Source organism: Clytia hemisphaerica, unplaced genomic scaffold (genome assembly GCF_902728285.1).
Source record: "Clytia hemisphaerica strain Z4C2 unplaced genomic scaffold, Clytia hemisphaerica genome assembly, whole genome shotgun sequence".
Taxonomy (NCBI): Eukaryota; Metazoa; Cnidaria; class Hydrozoa; order Leptothecata; family Clytiidae; genus Clytia; species Clytia hemisphaerica.
In genome coordinates this window covers 154,516-179,060 of record NW_027103805.1, presented here as the reverse complement: position 1 = coordinate 179,060, position 24,545 = coordinate 154,516, and the positions used below count along the sequence as shown (strand labels likewise).

The 24,545-nt window shown below is 36.6% G+C and overlaps 1 protein-coding gene across 2 annotated transcripts in view; it reads right to left on the bottom strand.

Annotated features, from left to right (window-relative positions):
• LOC136806391 (DNA polymerase zeta catalytic subunit-like) overlaps positions 1–24,545 on the bottom strand; it is a 57,048-nt gene that overhangs the window by 20,233 nt on the left and 12,270 nt on the right. The window contains exons 8-29 of one of the 2 annotated variants that reach the window (XM_067062957.1): positions 15,161–15,245; positions 14,621–14,661; positions 14,243–14,269; positions 13,045–13,173; positions 12,393–12,525; positions 8,711–11,833; positions 8,227–8,266; positions 8,007–8,115; positions 7,176–7,441; positions 6,645–6,764; positions 6,134–6,353; positions 5,436–5,648; positions 4,888–4,994; positions 4,295–4,549; positions 3,975–4,057; positions 3,354–3,515; positions 2,842–2,899; positions 2,164–2,249; positions 1,691–1,760; positions 1,159–1,266; positions 669–778; positions 257–371 (exon numbers count right to left, since the gene is read on the bottom strand). In XM_067062957.1, coding sequence (XP_066919058.1) covers positions 257–371; positions 669–778; positions 1,159–1,266; positions 1,691–1,760; positions 2,164–2,249; positions 2,842–2,899; positions 3,354–3,515; positions 3,975–4,057; positions 4,295–4,549; positions 4,888–4,994; positions 5,436–5,648; positions 6,134–6,353; positions 6,645–6,764; positions 7,176–7,441; positions 8,007–8,115; positions 8,227–8,266; positions 8,711–11,833; positions 12,393–12,525; positions 13,045–13,173; positions 14,243–14,269; positions 14,621–14,661; positions 15,161–15,245 — 5,660 coding nt within the window. The remainder of the gene's footprint in view (positions 1–256; positions 372–668; positions 779–1,158; positions 1,267–1,690; positions 1,761–2,163; positions 2,250–2,841; positions 2,900–3,353; positions 3,516–3,974; positions 4,058–4,294; positions 4,550–4,887; positions 4,995–5,435; positions 5,649–6,133; positions 6,354–6,644; positions 6,765–7,175; positions 7,442–8,006; positions 8,116–8,226; positions 8,267–8,710; positions 11,834–12,392; positions 12,526–13,044; positions 13,174–14,242; positions 14,270–14,620; positions 14,662–15,160; positions 15,246–24,545) is intronic. The other variant, XM_067062956.1, reaches the window with a different exon arrangement.

The window sequence follows — 24,545 nt, the reverse complement described above, 5'->3', positions numbered from 1 at the left end:
AGTAACATTTGTTAACTTTTTGCACGCAGATATTTTAGATTGGATTTCTCTTGTATATTTGAATAAGCGCAGAAGCACGAAACTTTGAGTCATGTACTTTTATTGAAAGAAAACTATTTTTGAATTTTACTTGGGTCTAGTATCTTGTTTGTTTATATTCGATTAGTATTTAGTTTGGTTTCATGGTAATGATCGAACGAAAATTATAAAAAAGCGGTAGAGAATGATCAACTAATAGAAAAAAAGATTATCCTACCTTTTCGAATTTAAGTTTGACAGGTTTAGGGTTTGCTGCAGTGACTTCATTCACTATCTGTTGACCGATTTCGAAAGCCCGTTCTTTCGTTGCTCCCTTAACCAGGATGAACATACTAAAGGCGGAACGAAAGCAAATCAACTTTATAATGACAACAGTCTACAGGTTAATCAGACACAAAGTTCTTTATCACCAAACTCAATGAATGATTATTATTATTCTTACATACCAAATCTCTTATCTTAAAGACATTGTTTTCAATGACATACAAAAGCAGACTCGCATCCTATGCTGACAAAGCACAGTCAAAACAATGACTTGTCAAATTTTGCGCTTCTTCACAGAAAAGTCGATTTCTTTTCCTTAAAAATGCTGTGTAAGAAAACTCTTTCTGCAGGGTTAATTTTCTGACCTGTCAGTATCTCCATAGACTACTTTAGCATCCCACTTAGCAGTTGTGTTGACCAGATGAATAGCTCGTTCCAATGTCTCACGGGCCTTTCGCACTACACTGTCACCGATCTGAAAATAAAAATGTCAAAAATTAATTTCTTGATTTGATGATGATAATAGACGATATTGGTTTCACATTAAAAACTCAGATTTGACCCCTGAGAATTCCCCACAATGCATTGTGCGGAAAAAGATTCTCCGTGAACTATTTTTCCGCGCAAAGCATTGTGGGCAATTTTCGGAGGTTAAATCTGAGTTTTCACGTTAAGCCGATATCGTCTATTGCCTCAGTTTTGATATTGGTCCTTTTCTTTTTATCCCAAAAGCACTGTTTTAACTGAAGATTGTTTCAACACTTGAAAAAGTTACTTTTGACACGAATATTTCTTAAATTTTAATTGCAGACTCCTTGTTTCCTTGATTTCAATATGACGACAAGTGTACTGCACCTCAATGCAAGGCATTCTGCCTGAGAAATTGGCGCTGGTGTAACCATAAGTAACGTTGGCAATCAATTTCAGTCCAAGTTGTCGCGAATCCAACATTCGGTGCAGGACCTTCAAAAAGAAATAGAGGGAAGTTAAAAGTGAACAAAAAAAAAAAATGAAAATTTGAGACCGAAGCGCAGTCGAGGGCGACCTGAAGGCTCCTTTTTCTCTAGCTATCTACCCGAAGGTAATGGAGGGCACTATTCCTTTCCCTGGATTTCTCCATTAAACCCTTGATCCGTCTTTTTACTTGCTGAGCATCAAGCAGAGAAGCATCAAATACCTTTTTGGGAATCTTTGATATGAGCCGGCTGAGCGTCGAACCCATAACTTTGCGCACCATAGCTGGATGCTCTACCCTCATACTACGGCCACTTTCCAAACGATAAGCCTCGTTTAAAAGGAAGGAATTGAAGGAAGGCTTGCTCCGATTTCATGCAACAAAAAAAAGAGCATTTTGAGGATTCGGTTATTTTGAAATGGAAAAGCATACCTTGTCCTCTTTAGCTTTCTTCATAGCACCTTTGACCATGATGCGCGTATTCAAAATGTCCTCCAACATTCTAAATAACAACATATCTCAAGTAACTCTTCAAACGTAAGAAACATAAGGTTTAGGTTAGGATTTTCAGGCTCTAACATTTACAACTTGTTGTCTTAAAAGGGGCTTAATATCAGTATTTCCTTTAGCCACTTACTAAAATCTGATGCTGGGAGTGTTCTTACTTTTCTCTCAAACTTTTACCAAAATCTGAGTCTTATTTCTCTCTTGTTTTATAAAAAAGCGTGTCAATTAATATGAAATTCGAACCAGCATCAACAGGCAGCCTTACGTATGAGTAGTATTCGCGTTTGATTTCTAAATTAATTACTGGAATTTAGGGGCGATAAAAATTCTATCAAAAAGTTGTGTGAATATTTGCTACTACCACCAAGATTTTCATTAAAAAGTAAAATGTTATATACCTTGGTAAAATCCCTCGTTTGACGTTTGCAGTTACGAAGCCGACACCGTTTGGACTGACATGCGTCAATTTGTCTTTTGAAAGTTTCTAAGGTTTCAGGAAAGGGAAGATTAACACTTCGAGCATTTTTTGAAAGTGTGTAAGATTTAAAGAAAGGAAATTTCAAAGTTACACACAAGAACAATTTCTCTGGTTACACGTTTTTTATTAGAACAAACTATATAAGAACATAAGGCTTCGAGGGCCAAAATTGTTAAGAACAAGTTAAGAACATTTTAAGGCTTTGTAGACCCTAGCACACCCAATTTCTTAGGAAAATGGACAAAAATATTCAAAAATTGGTGAAAATATGAGCATGATAAGAACATTTTTAGGCTTAAAACGAAGGCTTTAAAAATTTTGGATATTCTTATTAAATTTATTTATTTATTTATTCGTTTATAAACGTGTAGTCGATAGTGTATCGAACTCGCCTTAATCCTTTGAGCATCTTCCTGTTTTTTAATGGCGAAAGCATCTTAAAATTTCAAGTGAACTAGTTGATAATCGGAGGTGATTTGTAAAGTTTTGGAATCAAGCCCCCCCAGCAAGATACACGAAGGTTTAAAACCAGATTGGTTAAAGCAAAAGAAATGCAGCTCCTTATATTTGAAAAAGTGTCTTTGTTTAAAAGACTTACATTGAGAACTTTGAGTGGTAAATTCAACGAAGTGGCTCCAAATCGATAGTTCTCATTACTGAAATGAAGAGATAACATAGATAAATTAATTACAATGACTTAAACAATTCATTTCTAACCGATAAATGGGGGCTTGTGGAACTGGTTTAGTTATGAGGTTGGGATTAATATTATATAAGCAGATACATAGAATTCTTTGATGAGTTTTCCGTTTTTTTTTTACGTAAAACAAAAGTGCATGTGGTTATCAAACCCTCCATACTATAATACAGATCATTTATTAGGCATCGTAGCGTGCACTTACGCCGAGCAACCGCATTGCGGAGGTAGAGTATTTGGCTACAATGCGCTTCGTACATAGTATAAAAAAAGTACTTGATGCCTCTTTGCTAAATGTTCAGCAACTAAGAGAAGGGTCGAGGTTAAGTGGAGAAATCAAGAGAGTAAGAGAGGTGCCCTCAAACGAGGAGCCTTCGGATCGCCCCAGCTGCGGTCACCGGCTTACTACTTACGCCGAAAAGGAAGACACTTTGCCGAGACACGTTGAATAACAATAATTATATGCGATTATGATGGATGGGTAGAGCGATTGAAAGTCCAATACAATGACTGGATCAGCATAAAACTTTGATTCTGGTTCAAGAACTAAAGGGATGCATTCTGGTGCTGCCATTCTGTGAAGGTATAATACAAAGGAATAAACATCGAATATTCTACGATACAAAAAAGTGGGTTTATGATAGCTCTGGATAGAATAGTCTGAATAATAGACAGCTCTAGGCTTTTAGACCGTTCTTAGGCCTTAGAGTAGGAGTTTTACACTCGAAACGAGGGATGATATGGCTTGTGGATAAAAGAAATCACGAAAACTTAACCACGTAATCAAACTTTGATCGGATTAGTCGTGAAAACATTATCTTTATACGCATATGTGTTCGAAAGTTACCAATTAGAGCTTAAATTCACTCAAAAGGGTTTCATTACTTTTTTTACCCATAAACTGGTCCGGTGTGAGAAATTCGTGTACCATTTATTAGGAAAAACAAAATGCGTAGAAAAAGAATGCAGAATAAAGACTTTTAACATTACAATTCCTCATTGAAACTTAGGGAGAATCAACACAATTCTCTTACTTTGCTCGTTGTTGTACAGTGGGAGAAACAGGAACATAGTTCAACGGGTTGGCTGTTCGAATCATCATCGACTCCACTCGAAACTAAAACAGACACATAATTCAAGACAGGCAATAATGATAATATACGATACTTGCTAGAGTTAGACCTTTGCAGGTTGAGAAATAAACGAATAAACAATCATTTTCAACATGTCTTAAAATTGAATTTGCCAGTTCAAAACGGTCAATGGGGAAGGGTGCTTAGGATGACGAACACGTTTTTTATGAATCAAAATTTTTCAATGTAATTAAAATCTATCCATCTAATCGTGAACTAACCTGCGATCCTCGAGAAATGACAGCATAAAACAAAATGCCGAACACACGAGCCAGTTCACTCGTTCTATTAATGAAATCGATGCTATTCAACAATTGTAAGTTGCCTTGACAACGCGTCAAATAATACTGACAAACTCTCCAACGTGATTGGTCCTTTTTCCACCAATCAGTGAGGACTTGATGCGTGAAGAAGGGAATACGCCGGTGGAGCACGTGGTATGCTACATTCTCGAACGAATAAATTTGCAAAGTGATCTGAAAGAAATGGGAACTAAGCTCTTTAAAGTCATTTCAAGGTAGAAATAAATAAATCAAGAAAAATCATTTTTAAAAGGGTAACCTGTACGTCGTAAAGCTTAAAATATCGTCGACAGCATATGCAACCGGTTATTTTTAGACATTAACAGCCCTAGACAAAACTGCAGATAGATTTATGCATTTTGAATCGATGTTAAAACTTCATAAGTCTGCGTGCTCTAAAAAATTTTTTCAGGCAGTTCCCGTTCATTTTTTAATGAAATAGATATCAAAGAAATGTTTTTTAAAAGTCAATACCTAACTTGAAATCATTAGGCAAGAAATGAAAGTCTAACCTCACTCCTCATGACACGCCACACATTGAGTATAATCCGTCCGGTGATCGTCATGTTCACAAGCTGTCCGAACCAATTGTCCGGCTTACCACCACCTGCAGATGCACCTAAAGTAGAAACGAAAACGAATTGAATAAGTAAGAATAAATGAAACCATTTTGAATTACAGTTGGCTCTTCGATCTTCATGGGACTAGGATTTCGTTCGAATTAGAGAGAGAGAGAGAGAGATTCGAATTAAAGATATTATTTCAAACGGCTTCACAGTTCTAAGGACCAAAGGATGTAGGTCAAATTAGAGAAAGATTCGGATTACAGAAGTTCGAGTTACAAAGAGTTGACTGTATAAAGAAAACTTATCTTATTCATATAAGCGCGGCGGTTCAAAGGCATGCGAGGTCACGTTATTTGATCTGTGTGATACAGGCGTTTGGAAAAAGCCAAACAGATTTATATAAAAGTAAAATCATTAAAACTTTTTATTTCAATGGAGTTTAGAAAATAATTTTAGAAATACACTTGATTGACACCTAAAAGCAATCCTTTTACCTCTTGGTAGAGCGTCCTTTTCCATGATCCTTGACAGCAAATGACACATGTTTAAATCTAATACAGCACCACGTTCGATGACATAACCCCATGACATCATTTGAACTTCGTACCCCATTATAATATCGGGGTCTAGTTCTCGAATGAATGCTGCAAACTCCAAAAGCATGTCTTTCTCTTGTTTGAAAGTGCGCTGTTGAGTGATGACAAAACCTGTGGAAGTGCAAGAATAATACCTTATATAAAACACTAAATGGGGCTTCTTTGTTCCTAGCTAAAGAAAAAAAGAAAAAAAGCACCATCTTTTAAAAGTAAGCTACAGTTTGGTGCCGGCAATTTAATCGATCAAGTCCTTTCTCTAGCATCTTCGCTTCGCACCATTTGTTTTTTTTTTTGCTTGATTGAAGAAATTACCTGTGCCGAACTGTCCTTTAATCAATAAGGATGGCACATTATTTTGCTTCAACTGTCGTAGCTTTGGAATACAGAGTAGCTCTATTTAGTGTTTTATAAAATAATGCACAATGGGTATAATTGTTAAAGTTTGTATAACAATATGTGCCTTCCGTTTTTTTTTTGAATTTTTTATCAATTATGTCTAAACGTGTCTTCTAACTTGATATTTTATCTTTTGGTAATCCACCGCAATAACCCTTAATTTTCATTGAAAAAAAAGTTCGAAATTTGAAAGTTCATACCTGTTTTTTGAAACAACTCATTTACATCAGTCTCTCCTTTCTCATGTTCAGCATCGAAAAGAAAGACACCTGATTGGTCAGACGCGTCATCCGTTACCTTGGTAACATCACGACACACACTGTAAAATATGGCATCAATGGGGTCGATCTGAGGGTCTGGCTTCAAATTGCGACGTGTCTTACAGAATATTTCCACGCTTATAACTATTAGATGTTGGTTCTAAAATCCAAGAATATATAATATGGTTAAAATGAGACCCTTATTCATTATAGACAAAACGATTCCTATAATTCTAAAAGCGAAGGTTGCACCTTAATAATTGGTCTTTTGAAGTAATAAAAATAACGCATTCTTTAGAAAAAGCAAAAAAAAATATTACTGGTTATAACTAACGACCAACCCAATCAAATATGAGCTTGTAAAAACTCCATCTCGTCCATCAGCAAAAGAAAAGTCGAAAAAAATTTTCCAATGAAAGATAAATTGAAATTGTACAAAGCCGAAACTTACAATATGTAACGCCTTAGCATCATTGAGATTGGCTTGGGTGTGATCAAATGAATAAGTATTATTGGGTGTCATCCCTTCGATATCTGATTGGTTCATGATACGGTCAACACTGAATGAAACCTAAAGTAAGACAACGCGAAAAAGCGGTAAAAATTGGCCCACCCAAATACAGTGGGGCTTTCGCATGTCTTTACACGTTCGCGAACCTTGCGCGTCAGAGAATCGCAAGCGGCTTCTTTCACTATTGAAAACCTATTTATTGGCGACTCGTAGCCTCGAAATGATAGGGACACTTGTGTTGAACTATTAACAACAGTTAAAAAGCCTATTTTAATTTGTATGTATGTATGGGAGTAAATCTTGAGGTAAATAAAAACCCCACTATTTTCGAAAAAAATAATGCTTTTGACGATATTCTTTACAATTCAATTAAAATGGAGTGGTCTTTTAAGGGGTTAAAGAAATATCAAAGTTAGGGGAAAGAACTATTCTTGGGGCCATAACGCTAGGGAAGGATTATAGAAAAACTACCTCGCTCTTATTTTTAGCAACAGGTGTCTTGTTCGAGTCTTTTCGATTAGTGAAAGGTGAAACGAATTGAGGTATGGAAGACGAAGCTATGTCCGTTTTTTTTGCTTCAATTTTCCTCTTCTTTTTCTTTCTTTTCTTTTGTCGTTCGTCAATCCAGGCTTGAACTTTGCTCAACGTTGGTGGTTGTTTACATGGTTCGATTGTTATAGTTTCGTTACCGTACAAAAAGTCATTGATGGACCTGATACGTGATTGGTTGGATACCCCTATTATGCGATTAGTGAAATAAAAGTAAGTGTGTAGTAAACTACAAACATTTAATGCAGGCAATTTGAATTGATCTAGCTAGGGCTTCTATTTGCCGTCTAATCTTTTAGTCTTCTCTTTGATGCTTAGTAATCAGCTTGAGGTTGAACCATTGATTTTCAGGCCCGAAGGGCTAGAGTCTAGAGAGGGCGAGACTCCTGTATGGGAAATGAAACCACTTATTTCCCATCCAGAACGCCCAAGGTAGTTTTTACACAAACGCCGGATTGAAACTAAAATCTATCGCTAGATCTTAAAAAAGTGTAGTCCTCCAAAACAACGGAGCCGAGATACAATCCGTCGTCATGATTACGGCGCGTTCTATACGCGTTTTGGATGGGGAATAATAAGTGGCTTTAATTTCTCTTGCCTAAGAAGGGTTAAAGTTTCGCCTGTAGCCCTTCGGGCTTGAAACTCAATGGGTTGAACCTCCAAACTTGCTTACCGTTTCCATGTAAACGGTGTGGGTCATTTCGGTCGGGAATTTAAAGACTCAATTAATAAAAAAAGCTGAAAGTAATGTACCTTGCAATGAATTGTCCCAAAAGCCAAGTTTTTCGATTTGTTTCATTTGGAAATGTTCAATGGCACCGTTGGATGGAGTTACACCAACACATTTTGGTAGATTACTTGTCTAAATAGAGAAATTTTAAAAATATAGGTATTCATAAAAGAATCAATGTAATTAATATTTTTTTCAAAATCGGTGAAAAAGAAAAAAATGAAATGTAAAACACCAAGTTACCTTTGCATTGCATCGAACAGCATGTTGTCCATGAAAAGCGCTGCAAGATAAAATGTCAAAAAATTAAGAAAATTGTGATTGCATGTTATTCAAGTTATTAGACTGGGAATAGAGAATATATATTGACTTTAAAGCCCGAAGGACTAAGAGTAGAATCTCCTACCAACCAAACAAGAAAGCGTTAGGTTTCGCGCCGGATTTAGAATGACAGAACAAAATTAGCGCTTTCTTTGTTTTCAAGTAGCATATTTTTAGAAGTCAGAGATTGTACTCTCAATCCAGCGTTTATGGAAATCAACGCGCGGGTCACGCGTTTCAGATGGGAAATAAGTCACTTCATTTCCAATCCTTGAGATTCATTAAAACTCAATGACAGATGATGATGCAATTCTTATTTTGGTAAATTGAAAAATTTCTTTTTGACTTTTTCAAAAAACAAATACGAATAAAAGATCCTAACAAAGCGAGTGTCTTTTGTACTAACCTTGCTTTATCGGTCAAGTCTTTGTCGCAACTGAAGAAAGCATCTACATTTTGCGTCTCCGATAAATTATATTGTGAAAGCGAGTCCGAAACCTCTTGTCTTGAAGGTGGGCTTTTCTTTGGTTTTACGATGATCATTTGCTCCATTAAGTCTTTGGGTTTAGTAAATTCAAATGATTTTGTAGAGTTTTCACCTGAGTTAAATCTTTCAAAATCTTTTAAAGACGTTTCTGGAGATTTCAAGGTGATATCTTGAGGAGAGTTCTCAGAGCCATTCAAACTCGACGCTTTAACAGTAGAGTTGCCAGAAGAATTAGTGGAGCTTCCAGAATGAGAATCTGTCACGGAAGAATCGTTCAAGTCAACTCGTCTTGGTTGTTGGAAACTTTTGATGGTCTCGTATTCTTGGGAGTCGACAAACCTCGGCAAAATTGGATTTCCAACAGAAGAAGAGCAATCATCTTCCCTTTTGTTAGATGGATCTGAATCTCCATCAACACTAGCTTTTTGACCTTCCTCCTGGTTTTCCTTATTGGTCTCATCAATTGCTCGATCATCACTTGAAGCTTCATAACTGTGGCCACTATTTGAAGTTTTGTTGTCATACAGAAAGCTACTTTTCTCGAATATGAGTGGTGAAAGCAGATCAGATTCTCGCTGGTGATGATCGGAATCGACCGGTTCATTTTGTTGCATTGGAAAGGCGTCTGGTGAAAGCACATCTTTGTCTAAACTACCAGGAGATTTAATTGATTTTGAGACTGAACTATCATCACTGTCAAACCGAATAAGAAAGTTATAACGCTCTCTGCTGAATAGAGTTTTCTTCGTTTCGACCGAAGCATCGTCTTTATCCGTAGATTCAAAACATGGAGGTGAATTCCTTTCACCAGAGTCCTTGTAGATTGTTTGATCTTCCCCAAATTCAATGTTTGTCTGCGAAATATTTCTCTTTTCTTTCTCAGTCCATCTTTCTTGATATGTACGTTTTAATTTGACTGTTTGAAATGCATTATTGTCGTTCGAATTTCGCCCTAAAGTTTCTTCAGAACAGGCCTTATGTTGTTGAGTTGTGATTTTGTCATTTTCATTATCTGGGAGGCTTGAAGAAAGTCCAGTAATAACGGTACATTTTGTTTCGTTGTCAACAATAGAAGTTGTAATACTAGAAGCAGAAGATTCCTGTTGATCATCTACAGGCTCTTCCTTTTCGACCATATCTTGATTATCAATGTCCATGGAATAACTCAAAGTTTTCTTGACATAAGCCTCTTCTATTTCATTTGTTCTAAGGTGGTCATTTGCTGCTAATACAGTTTCGTTTGAGTCTATTTTCTCAGATCCTAAAGAATCCTTCATTTCCTCAGTATTATCACCTTTGTCTACATGTTTTAGATTCTTTATAGATTCTGGAGCAATTGTATTACATATAAGATCTTTTCCAACGTCAGTATTTACAGAACCGTCATCAAGGGGAGTTTCAAAGACGATGGTTGACGAACTTGTTTCTTCATGTCTGGTAAATATATCCTCACTTTCTGTATTGCCAACATTGCCAATATCATCTCCAGAAGCGAAATCCAAAGCTTTGTTGACTTTCAGGTTAGTCAACCTTTTTGGTGTTTGATATGGATGAACTTTGGTGGGTGTGCCATACGTTGACAGCTCTGGTAAGGCTTCACAGTCGTCTTCTGTTTCCTGCTCAGATGGACTTTCTGGAATCTCGCTTATCGTTTCTGCAAACTCGTATTCTTCAGAAACATCACTGTAACATGGCGACATTGCAAAACAGTCAGGAAGACTTTCATTGTCTTCTTTATCGTTATTGTCACTGGTGAAAGATTGACGTCTTTTGGTGATCGGTGATCTGAAGGCCATACGATCCAGAACATCTTGAAACTGATTGAATTCATCGTCGACATCATTCGCTACGTTGGTTAAAAATGTCAAGTCTTGTAATTCGACTTCAAACTCATCTCTGGGGATTATCGAAGTAAACGACTCCTCTTTAATAGACTCGTGAGTATTTGTGGTGAAGAGTAGACTAGGCTTGGCACCAGTTGGAAGACCACTTTCTGATCTGATTCTGGAGACTTTAGAAGTGGTATTTGGGGGAGTAACAGAAGGTGAATGTTTTATGTAAAAATCACCTCTAGTATCTTTCCTGAATTTCATTTTTAGCTTCCCAGGAGTTCTTTTTGGTGTTCGAGATTTTATAGAAATATCATTCATAGTTCCAATGTCTTCTAGGACAACTTTACAATCTTTTAGATTGTATTTTTCACGGTAATAGCTCATGGGAAGTCTATCACTTTGTGAACACGTGGAGTGTGCATGTCTATCATCTTGATCTGAATCAAAGATGTGGCTGTAATCAACAATCTGAAGCGTGTCGTGCTCGTCCACAAATTTAATACAACATTCTTTACTGACTTCAAAATTATAATTTACATTGTCATTTCGTTTACGTTTCGGATATCTATAAGCTGCTTCTTCAAACGAAGTTAGAAGTGCTTCTGATTTACGTTTTGTCTGTTGAAGTTGTTTCGTAGGTTTTACTACAGGTATTGATATTGTTGTTGACGAGCTAACTGTAGTGACATCTTTCTTAGAAGAACTTCCAAAGCCTCCAGGTAAAGCATTCTCAGCTTTACAGGAAGGCAGTGGTGTTACCGTCCATGCGGAACAGCCAGTCACACCGGAGCTAGCCGCACCAGAGTTTCTACCAAATTGAAGTTGTCCTCGTTTCACTTTTTTCTTCTTTCCTCTCTTTTTAGAGGAAGATTTTGATGCAAATGAAGAAACGTTCGGTTTGAAATCGTCTGCAGATGAACTGTCTGAATCGCCATTACCGTCGAATTGAGGGATGTGTTTATGGCGTTTCTCTGCTTTCAGAGAAATTCTACCCTTATTTACAGACGAAACAGTACCACAATTGCCAGAATTAGTCATTTTTTCTTCAGAAAAACCATAGTCCATATTACTATCAAATTGAGGTATATATTGGTTATATTTGCTGCATGTTGGTTGATCATTATCGTCGACATGTTGTTGGGGAAGATCGTCAATGAAAGATTCTGTCCAAGAATCGTTTGGTTCTTGATATTGTTGGAGATCGTTTGCACTGAAGAAAAAAACATTTATTGCTTTATAAGTGGTTACCTTAAGGGAACTATTTTTTGCGGTTCGCAGTTCAAGATTTAATATTTAATATTTGCGGGAACTTAATTTTGCGGATTTCTCACTTGAAAGAAAACTACAGCCGTACTGTGAATTATTCGACCTTTGTTTTTCGCATTTGAAAAATTTTGCGGGAACTTAATTTTACGGTTTGGGCCTAAATCCGCAAAATTTAGTTCCCGCAAAAATTCGTTCCCTTAAGGTAGTTTCACAATAATTTATTCATACAACCCAATTAAAAAATTTTTTTCCAAAATTTTCCCAATACCTCAAGTGGGTATTTATAAATTTGCCGATTGGCCAAAATTAGATTTTTGGGGGTGATTTAATTTGGTGAATGACTGATTGTTTTAATTTTGAAGGGCATTTGATTGGGTGAATTTTGCCAGCATTTTCCAAATTCACAAAATTAATCTTCTTAAGGTATGCCCGCAAAGTTTTTAGTTCTGTAGTTCTTTGGAATTATAAAATATTTGGATAGGTAAGAAACATGGTAAATATACTTTTTCTCGTGTTCTTTCTCTTCTTCACTGTCCACATGGGTCACGTGTTCACCAAACACCGTTTGGGACATCAACAAAATTTCATTTTCTTCTTCTGTTACATTTCCCTCCTCATCCTCCTTGTCTGAAAGACCTATGATTGTAGGTAAAAAGAAATATGATATATCCCGTCATGAAGGCATTTTTAAAATTAGTTTTTAATTCAAAGAATTATAACAAAGGATAAGGCACGAAAGAGAATTTCATATCATTTGGCACCAGATGTAGAAATAAGCTTCTAGTACGCTAAAGCTCTGAAGTCAATATACACAATAGCAAATTTTTTCACCATTTGGAAGGTTTACCGTGGTTTGCCTGACGGCAAAACGTATTTTCTCGCGGCAGGTTTGGTTAACCTATCCTTCGGTTTGAGGGATTGTCGGACCCTTCTTTCATTTGAAATCTCTATTGATAAACTTCTTTTGTTAAAAACTTCTATTATGCTTAATCCAATTAAAAAGCGAATTCCTGGTGGGGGTCACTAGTGGCCGCCTATAGCAGTGCCTATGGAGAGTGTAAGGTCTAAAAAGCCTGGAGCTGTCTATTTTTAGATTAGTTGATTCACAATTATATTCATAAGATAGCACGACGCCATGATGACCAAGTGTATTACCATTATTGATGAATGTGGTTTCAGACAATGGAGTTGGATTGATTTCCTCTTCCCCCTCTTCATTTTCTTTAACGTTTGCCATGTCAACTAAAATGTCCAACAATGACTGATCGTTGCTACTGGTGATGGCTGGAATAAATAAAAATGTTTATAATTATCATCTGTGTAGGGCCATTCCAAGAAATTGTCAACCAAGAGTCTATGCCCGACTGAACCGCCTTTATGGGTGCTATCAAATGGTGCATGGGTCGCAGCGCTCCTAAGTCCCTACTGGAGCAGGTATCCAGTCACAAATGAGATTGACGTAACGCACCCTTTCCTCTGAAATGACCGTATAATAATACTCGTACTTCTTTTCAGCGCTTTAGTTTATTTCCCTAGCGATCGTAAGTCTCGTGTAACTTTTATTAGGAAGTTTTGTTTCATTAAAAATAAATAGTTTTCTTCCGTTTGTTATTTCACATAAATTTGCATTGGAGGATAAAAGTAGTCTTTCATGTGTCCTGAGAACAGGGGGGGGGGTGAAGCAGTTAGTACAAGACATCATGCCGGTTAGTACCGTGGTGGTGTGCCATATGAATTGGATAAAATCACTTAGTACTCAGATGTACTAACTGCAAAAAAGGGTGGTCCCCTGCTAAAAATTTGCCAAATTTTGGTACTAACTGTGTAAAAAATAGGATTTTGTGAGAAAATTAAAAAAAAAATACATATTTTACCAAAAAAATTTTTTGGGAAGTAGATTTTTTTTTCAAATTTTCGAATTTTTTTTTTTTAAATCTTAAAAACAATTTGCTGGTTGCAATAGAAATTTGATTTTCTAAAATGTTGTTTTTTCCTATTGAAAGCTATGGAAAATTGAATCATTTTTAAGATATTAAATTTTATTTTATTTGATTTTATTGAATTTATGAAGGTCAAAAGCCTTTTTCAAGGCTAAATTCAGTCAGTACTAACTGTACTAAGTGTACCAAGGTGGTGGTGTTACTAACTTCTTCCGAGAAAGCAGTTAGTAGGCATGATGTCTTGTACTAACTGCTTCACCCCCCCCCCTGCTGAGAAGGTTATTAAAATATCTTTAGAAATGGTGTCTTCAATGAAGCTAATGATTAAAATTCGTCTTTAAAAACATATGGGACTGCTTGGTATTTGGTCAAAAACGCGTTAAACAAATTTAGCAAAAAGAATTTCTACTTACAGTCGTTGGCAGATGAGCCCAATCGATCTAAAATGAGAGAAGAGCGAACTTTTCGAAAAGAATTCTCCAATACTTTGGAAATCCTATTGTAAAAGACATACTTCTACAGTCTTCGGAAGACAATACCGCGTTTATGTATATGTGTTTTTCTGCGACGGAGGCGGTAAGCTTCTAATTTGTCTAGATCCTGACTGACTGAGGACGACAGTAAATCGCCAATTTTGCCGTCCTCGATTATGGTGCAGATTATTCCAAATAGCTTCAGCCACTCTACCGTCCTCAACATTTGCTAGTATATCGACGAAAGATGGATTAAAAATATGCATTTATGGAACCAAAACATGCTTTAAAAAGGCATTTCAATTTCAACAAACATACCTGGTTGAGAGAAGCTCAAATCAATACTCGACATTTCACCCCTGAAAAGAAGATGAATCCGTTAAAATAGTGGTTTTTGAGAAATTTTCTTGTAAGAAGTATTCTAATTGATCAAGTATCTATCGGGAGCTAAATAAACCAACGATGGGTGGACCTTTTCGTTTATATTACTCAGTCGTTGCAGAGTGCTAGTTTTACGCGGACTAGTCTTCGGAGGTTATTGAAAGCACAGGCAGTAGGGCAACCAGGTCGTGTTCCGACGGTTTTCCTCGAGGGACGTTTATTTTTCCAAAAAAATCTTCGACGATTATGCATACACGTTTAATTTATAAGAACAAATTATATAAGAATATAAGGCTCCAAAAGTCTTAAGAACAAGTTAAGAACATTTTATAGCTTTGTGGTCTCTAAAACACCCGATTTCTTGGGAAAACGAACAAAAATACACACAATGTGGTGAAAATAAGAAAATTCTAAGAACAATTTTAGGTTTAAAACTCAAAAAGCTTCGATGTTCTTCATAAAAAAACGTGCACTTACATTGTATTGACTCTTTCTTGGAGGACCATTTCAAGTCTGTGTATCTGCTCTTTCTCATCAATTGTTATCTCATACTCATTACGCGCTAAAGGAAAAGAAAGTAATTGTAGACTCTCCCTAACTCGAATTTTTACAACGAATCTTATTTGTTCGAATTGTAGAAAGATTCAAATAATAGAAGTTCGAATAAACGAAAGTCTACTGTAACTATGATAAAGTGATACAATCCTTAGTGCAAAGATAGAGCACGCAAAGTCGACAGTTCAATCCCCGAGTTGGTTAAACAACGATTTCATACTTTATACAAAATTGGTACTCCACGACTCAATGATTGATGTTGGGTGCAATTAAGAGAAGGATCAAGGGTAAGTGGAGCAATTCAGGGAGAAAGAGTGACGCCCAATCCTTATCCCCGGGCCATCTCCGACTGCGTTCACAGACTTAACTTTAGAATTAGAAAGACTCTGTATATTATATGATAAAAAGGAAGCATTTCAGCCACTTTTACCTTCAACCTGACACATTATCAGAATGAAACATTGTAAGTCAATATTTGAGCTCTCCAAGCAGCGCAAGATTATTCGCGTAAGTAACGAAGGGAATGTTCGTTACCTGGCTTTGAGGAATTTATGATTAATAAGCTACATGCTCAATGGGTGTTAAGAATGACGTAAGAAAATAGGAAAGATGGTAGCAGTAGAAGAAAATACTGACTAAAGAATCAGAAAAAAAATACCAAGCCTGTCGCGGTAGTAATAATTAACGAACGAACGGTGCAAAAAATGCCTCATACACTACACAATATATTGTTGGGCAATATATTGAGAATATATTGCTGAATGCCGGAAATATATTGAAAAGGTGTCCACAATATATTGTCAGCTCGATTTGCAATATTCCAACAATATAGGGGGATTGTTTACAGAAAGAAAATTCCTTTTTATATAGAGCACCTGTTGCTTATCCGTACATCACGGTCCAAAAACTTTATTGTCGAATATTGATCACCAATACCTTATTGGAACTAATTTTCGCGGGAACTAATTTTCGCGGTCGAAAAAAAAGTTCCGAAAAATTGCATTTCGCGGGTTTTAATTTTCGCGGTTTTTTCCATTCAGGGATTTTCGCGGGTTTTAATTTTCGCGGTTTTGCCTTTTTTTGGACAAATTTCTTTCATTTTCCTAGGGATTTTCCAAATTTTTCGATAAAATTGGAAAAAAGTTGTATTTCGCGGGAATTAATTTTCGCGGTTTTCGACTCTCAAAATTTTTCGCGGGTTCAAATTTTCGCGATTTTGACGAAAAACCGCGAAAAACGCTAAAATTAAAACCCGCGAAAATTAGTTCCAATAAGTTAGTTGATGAAAATCAGTTCACTACGCACGCGACGATGATTGTGACGTCATTAAGGGATTTTCATAACTGAACTCACGTTAATGGGATTGTATTACAATAATTCGCAATTTCCTGGTTTCCGATTTTAAATCGGATCATTATATCGGAAATTCTTTTATAAATTTACAATCTGATTCCGATTTGATTGGTTTATTTAAAGAGAACGTTTTCCCTGATTTCAATATTTGAGTATCTGACCCCTTTCTGTAAACCGTAAGCCCTTCCTTCAACCCGTCATTTTCCAGCTAAATGGCTCATAAGCCCTTGGCCCTTTATTTTTTCAACATCCTTACACAAATAGCTATTACATACAAGGGTGTCTGGCGTTTTAACCACTCTATAATGAATATGAACAATTTCAAAAAGGTTCTACACTTTTTGAGTGTTGACTAGTGTCTGATATCTTACCTAGTCAAACTTAGAATACTTCAGACGATCTCGATATTTGAATCTGACCCCTTTCTTTTAGCCGTTAGCCCTTCCTTCAGCCCTTCATTTTCTTGCTAAATCGACTATAAGCTCTCTAGATCTTCATTTTTTGAACCTCCTTTCCAAATTTATTATTACACCCAAGGGTTTTTGGCGTTTTAACCACCCTCTAATGTACTTGATAGTTTATAAAAGATTTGACACTTTTTGAATGTCTTGCCTTGTCAAACTTAGAATATTTCAGATGATTTCAATATTTGAATCTGACCCCTTTCTTTTAGCCGTTAGCCCCTCCTTCAGCCCTTCATTTTCTTGCTAAATCGACCATAAGCCCTTTAGACCTTCACTTTTTGAACCTCCTTTCAGAATTTATTATTACACCCAAGGGTGTTTGGCGTTTTAACCACCCTCTAATGTACTTGATAGTTTATAAAAGATTTGACACTTTTTGAATGTCTTGCCTTGTCAAACTTAGAATATTTCTATTTCAGACGATCCTAATTAATTGAAACTGACCCCTTTCTTTTAGCCGTTAGCCCCTCCTCTTCAGCCCTTCATTTTTATGCTAAATCGACCATAAGCTCTCTAGATCTTCATTTTTTGAACCTCCTTTCCAAATTTATTATCACATCCTAGGGTGTCTGGCCTTTTAAACACCCTATAATAGACTTAAATAATTCCAAAATAATTCAGACGAGTGTACTTACCCTTTTGAAACTTATGTACTCGCATGATTTCACTATTTGAGTCTGAACCATTTTTGTAAGCCTTTAGCCCTTCCTTTAGCCCGCCATTTTCAAGCTAAATCAATCATAAGCCCTTGGCCCTTCTTATTTTGACACCCAATTCAAATGAATAATTTGCTTTCCTATTGGTGGAGGGCGCCCCACCCACTCTTCAATGAATAAAGACTTTTTTCTCTAAGTTTAAACCTCTTTCTGAAAGAAATTGAGTCTTTTTTATCTGCGCAGTAGCATGAATGGTTGACTTTTGTATCATGTCAAAAGGGTATTGTCTGAATCAGAACCCTTATTTTACATCCTTGGGCCCTTCTTTGAGTCCGCCGTTTTTAAGGTAAATTGTTCATGAGCCCTTGGCCCTTCATTTTTGGGACTTTGATTCCAAATTATTTTCGCACCCATGGGTGGATAACGTTTTGACCACCCTTACATAAACTTATACCATTTTAAAAATGTTTACTGTCTGGATTCTGAACCGTTTAGGTTAGCCGTTAACCCTTATCGAAGATATGAATATTACCATAATTCAGATATTAATAACGTCAATCTAGTCGAACCCAATTTCAATCTATTTTTAAACCCTTCAAATTCCCTTGCAAAACCCGTGGAGCCCGTGGTTTGGTCCGTCCTTTTCGCTTGGATTTCCTTGTGGGCCCTCGAGCCCGTCACTTCAGAGAAATAGAATATAACGACACCCTGGGGTGGTTGGGCTGGTTGGCGTGCTACACCCACCAAATTTGATTTTAATTTTTGAAATCCTTCAAAGTCCCTTGCAAAACCCGTGGAGCCCGTGGTTTGGTCCGTCCTTTTTGCTTGGATTTCCTTGTGGGCCCTCGAGCCCGTCACTTCAGAGAAATAGAATATAAGAACACCCTGGGGTGGTTGGCGTGTTACACCAACCAGATTTGATTTTAATTTTTGAAACCCTTCAAAGTCCCTTGCAAAACCCGTGGAGCCCGTTGTTTGGCCCGTCCTTTTTGCTTGGATTTCCTTGTGGGCCCTTGAGCCCCTCACTTTAAAGAAATAGAATATAAGAACACCCTGGGGTGGTTGGCGTGCTACACCCACCAAATTTGATTTTAATTTTTAAACCCTTCAAAGTCCCTTGCAAAACCCTTGGAGCCCGTGGTTTGGTCCGTCCTTTTTGGTTGGATTTCCTTGTGGGCCCTCGAGCCCGTCACTTTAAAGAAATAGAATATAACAACACCCTGGGGTGGTTGGGCTGGTTGGCGTGCTACACCCACCAAATTTGATTTTAATTTTTGAAACCCTTCAAAGTCCCTTGCAAAACCCGTGGAGCCCGTGGTTTGGTCCGTCCTTTTTGCTTGAATTTCCTTGTGGGCCCATGAGCCCGTCATTTTAGAGAAATGAAATATGAAAATAAAATATGCTTGTTGAATTTTTAAGAGGCCCGTGAAGACGGGCCTCATGGATTTCAAAGTCTATTTAGAATAACAAGAGGCCCTTGATGACGGGCCTCATAGATACAAGAGGCCCTTGATGACGGGCCTCATAGATACAGGAGGCCCTTCATGACGGGCCTCATAGATACAAGAGGCCCTTGATGACGGGCCTCATAGATACAAGAGGCCCTTGATGACGGGCCTCATAGATACAAGAGGCCCTTGATGACGGGCCTCATAGATACAAGAGGCCCTTGATGACGGGCCTCATAGATACAAGAGGCCCTTGATGACGGGCCTCATAGATACAGGAGGCCCTTGATGACGGGCCTCATAGATACAGGAGGCCCTTGATGACGGGCCTCATAGATACAAGAGGCCCTTGATGACGAGCCTCATAGATACAAGAGGCCCTTGATGACGGGCCTTGCGTATTTATCAAGTATTACATGTTATTCTATGGAACTAATTCAAATGATTTCGAAATGCTTTCAAAGAAACGACGGGTCGAAGGGCTCATAAGCAATATAGGCTAAAATAGAAGGGCCTCTCACGGGCCCAACACGGACTAAGACTTTGAATTCAGAAATGTCAAAGTTTAAGTTCTTAAAATGAAGGGCCCAAGGACTTGTAACCAATTTTGCTTGAAAACGACGGTCTCAAAGAAGGGCTCAAGGATTTACAACAAGGGCTCAAATTTTGAGAGATTTACATAAAATTTCTAAGTTCAAATGGGTGGAACGCCAACGCCTTCCACCCTTTTCTTAATGTCAAGATCACAAAAATGAAGGGCCCAAGGGCCTGTAACCAATTTTGCTTGAAAACGACGGTCTCAAAGAAGGGCTCAAGGATTTACAACAAGGGCTCAAATTTTGAGAGATTTACATAAAATTTCTAAGTTCAAATGGGTGGAACGCCAACGCCTTCCACCCTTTTCTTAATGTCAAGATCACAAAAATGAAGGGCCCAAGGGCCTGTAACCAATTTTGCTTGAAAACGACGGTCTCAAAGAAGGGCTCAAGGATTTAACAACAAGGGCTCAAATTTTGAGAGATTTACATAAAATTTCTAAGTTCAAATGGGTGGAACGCCAACGCCTTCCACCCTTTTCTTAATGTCAAGATCACAAAAATGAAGGGCCCAAGGGCCTGTAACCAATTTTGCTTGAAAACGACGGTCTCAAAGAAGGGCTCAAGGATTTACAACAAGGGCTCAAATTTTGAGAGATTTACATAAAATTTCTAAGTTCAAATGGGTGGAACGCCAACGCCTTCCACCCTTTTCTTAATGTCAAGATCACAAAAATGAAGGGCCCAAGGGCCTGTAACCAATTTTGCTTGAAAACGACGGTCTCAAAGAAGGGCTCAAGGATTTACAACAAGGGCTCAAATTTTGAGAGATTTACATAAAATTTCTAAGTTCAAATGGGTGGAACGCCAACGCCTTCCACCCTTTTCTTAATGTCAAGATCACAAAAATGAAGGGCCCAAGGGCCTGTAACTAATTTTGCTTGAAAACGACGGTCTGAAAAAAGGGCTCAAGGATTTACAACAAGGGCTCAAATTTTGAGAGGTTTACATAAAATTTCTAAGTTCAAATGGGTGGAACGCCAACGCCTTCTACCCTTTTCTTAATGTCAAGATCACAAAAATGAAGGGCCGAAGGGCCTGTAACCAATTTAGCTTGAAAACGACGGTCTCAAAGAAGGGCTCAAGGATTAACAACAAGGGCTCAAAATGTACAAAAATTACTTCAAAAAGACTAAGTCAAGTTGGGAGGAATGCAATCCACCCAATGGGTGCAATTAGTTTATTCTTCAAATGATGAAGGGCCCAAGGGCCTGTAACCTTTCTTGCCTGAAAACGACGGTATTAAGTAAGAGCCTTAGGGCTTCTTAAAAAGGGCTCAAAGTGTACAAAAATTACTTTAAAAGAGGGTGGTTAAAACACCAAACACACTTAGATTTAGTTGGAGGTTCAAAAATTGAAGGACCAAGGGCCTTTAACCAAATTACCTTATAAACAACGGACTTGAGCAAGGGCTGAAGGATGAGAAATAGGGATTTGAAATGGAGTACAAACAATACTAAAAGTTGAGATGGGGTGTAGCTAACGCCTAACACCCTCAGGTGTTAAATTGTTTATGAATCAAGAGTGCCAAAAAAAGTCTTTTTTTAACTATCAAGTCCAATAGAGGGAGGTTCAAAAAATGAAGGTCTAAAGGGCTTATGATCGATTTAGCTCGAAAATGAAGGGCTGAAAAAAGGGCTAACGGCTAAGAGAAAGGGGTCGGATTCAAATATTGAGATCATCTGAAATATTTTAAGCTTGACAAGGCAAGACATTCAAAAAGTGTCAAATCTTTTTTAAACTATCAAGTGTAATTAAAAGATCAATTTAACGGCTCAGATATAAGGGGTCAAACTCAAATAATGAAACCATCTAAAATATTATAAGTTTTGAAAGGGTGCATACATACACAAGTCTAAATCATTTTGAATTAGATTAAGTCCATTAAAGTGTGGTTGAAACTCCAGACACCCTTTGGTCTAATAAGAATTTTTGAAGGGATGCTCAAAAAATGAAGGACCAAGGGCTTATGATCGATTTAGCTGGAAAATCACGGGCTGTAGAAAGGGCTAACGGCTTACAGAAAGGGTTCATACTCAAATAGTCATCTGAGTACATACATTTCGAAAGGGTGAATACTTTAGTCTAAATCATTTTGGAATTGTTTAAATCTATTATAGGGTGGTTAAAACGCCAACCACCCTTGGGCGTGGTAATCAATTTGGGAAAGGGGTTCAAAAAGTGAAAGGCCAAGGACTTGTGAATGATTTTGCTTGAAAATGACCGGTTGAAGGAAGGGCCAAAGACTTACAGAAAAGGTTCAGACTGATATAGTGAAATCATCTGAAAAAAGACTAAGATTGAAAAAGTTGAGTGTTTGCCATTATTCTCAAAACTTAAAATCATTTGAAATTATTTAAGTCCATTGTAGGGTGGTTAAAACGCCAGAAACCCAAGGGTTTATGATTGATTTAGCTTGAAAATGACGGTTTGAAAGAAGGGTTAAAGGCTTACAGAAGGGGTTCAGAATCAAATGTTGAGATCATCTGAAATAATGAAAAGTTTAGAAGGACTAAATACACCATCCATCAGTTCAAATCATTCTAAAAAAAGTCCATAAGAGGGTGATTAAAACGCCATACACCCTAGGGTGTAATAATCAATTTAGCAAAGATGTTCAAAAATTGAAGGGCCAAGGGCTTATGGCTGATATAGGTTGAAAATGACGGGTTGAAGGAAGGGCTAAAGGTTTACTGAAAGGGTTCAGACTCAAATAGTGACATCATCTGAAATATTTTAAATTTCGAAAGGGTGCATATATACACAAGTCTATTTTATTTTGGAAAAGAGTTCTTAAACCAGTACTGAATAGTCTACACCTTTTATTATCATTAATCAATAATTCTAAAATGATTGATGTCATCTGATAATTAATCAAAAATTGGTAGTATGAAAGCCAAAACAATGTCAATTCCTCATTTAGATATTTGATTCACACATTGATGATACTTATACAGTTGATGAATACATCAGGCTTTAAAAAGAGAGTAACAATACGATTTTGATTACACTATTATCAATTTTAGTACTCTAATTTAGGTAAAAACATAAATCCCCATATTGTCATAACAGTGAAGGCTTTGATAGGATTGTTAGTGCAAAATTGCAACTACAATGCTCAGTTAAAGACACCCATTTTCTAGATTTTATTCAAATTCATTCATGTTGGTGAAAAGCTCAATGATAAAAAAGCTTTTACTAAGTTCAAATTTATGACAGAAAATTCAGTACTATTACTTCAACTTTCAGTAAAGAAGCCAAAATTTTGATCAACAGAATGAAAAAAAAACAATGATTTAAATGTACCTTTTTTATGCATAATGACTTGATATATTACAATGCTATTCTTATATACAAACTGAATAGAGCAATAAAAGAACCCTATACTAATATGATGAAAACTGCAATTATGACATTGAATATGGTATAAATATTTTTGGATTTTACTATGTAATCATGTTATCAATTTATGTGGATAATTTACCTTTTATTCATGTTAACTTGTGCCTAGGACTGCAAAGTTAATTATTGTTCTCATTAGGTTTCAATCTTTCCGAATTGAATTAAACCGAAACTAATTAAAAGACCTTCAAAAGTCAAAAAGCAATGTGAAATCAGTGCATTTAATACTTTCTTAGGTTGCAGGCTAGATTTTTAAGTTCAAATTGATAACATATTATTATATAATCTATGATGTATAATATATATAGTATATATACTATATATAATATATAATATATAATATATAATATAATATTATATAATATATATAATATATATATTATAGTATATATTATTATTATAAAAATTTTGAATCATTTCTTATTTGATTTAAAAGAGTCTAGCCTGTAAACCAATTCATCGGATGTTTCTGAAGTTAAAGGTTGGATTAATCGAAATCAAAACCACCGTTAAAAAAGAATGTTTCGGCTATAATACTTAACAGGACATGAAGCATTACAGTATATATCAAAATAAATATTATAAGTTATATTGTATAAATATTTTTTTATTCTAAAATCACTTATCAACTATGGTATATCTTATAATGGAAACTGTTTCTTGAAGGCTGCAGAGTTTGATCTTATCCTCAATGAATCTCTGGTCCTTGATTGGTGAAACTGAAACTCCTTGTCCTTTAGAATAGAAGCCCAAGCTGCTCGGCCATACTTTTGGATACCTAAATTCAAAAAATGGTCCTCTTCGCTTGTAAATTTGATATTCTTTGTCTTTTTAGTCGATGCATTTGTTTCATTTACATTTTTTGTCGCCATTATTGGTGCCATTGCTTTCAATGGTAGTTGTGAAATTAAGGGTGCTGTAGTGGTTGTAGGAGTCGAAGTAAAATCTGTTGATGTATCAAAATCATCATCAATTGGTTGGTACGGATCAAGATACTTAGAACAAGTGGGTTCTTGATTAATTTCTGTTGTTTGGTTGGCTGCAATTGGTGGGATTGTGGAAATGATTTCTTGACTTTTTTCTAACACTTTCGGATCAAAATTACTATCCAGATTGTTGAATAAATTAATAAGATTGTCTGTATCACCTCTTCCTCCTTTCGTCATTTTATCCATGCATTTTTTCCCTTCGATTGCCACCTGTCTTGAATGTTTCTTCTTATAGTATATCTTGGCAACTTGTGAACTGTGTTTCTGGTCCTCTGATACGAATCTCTGTTCTTCAATTGATAACCTTTCACTGCTTTCTGTTTCAATGATTTGACGGTATCGAGTTGGATTTATATATCTCTGGATTGCTTGATGAACGATCATGATCATTGCATTAGT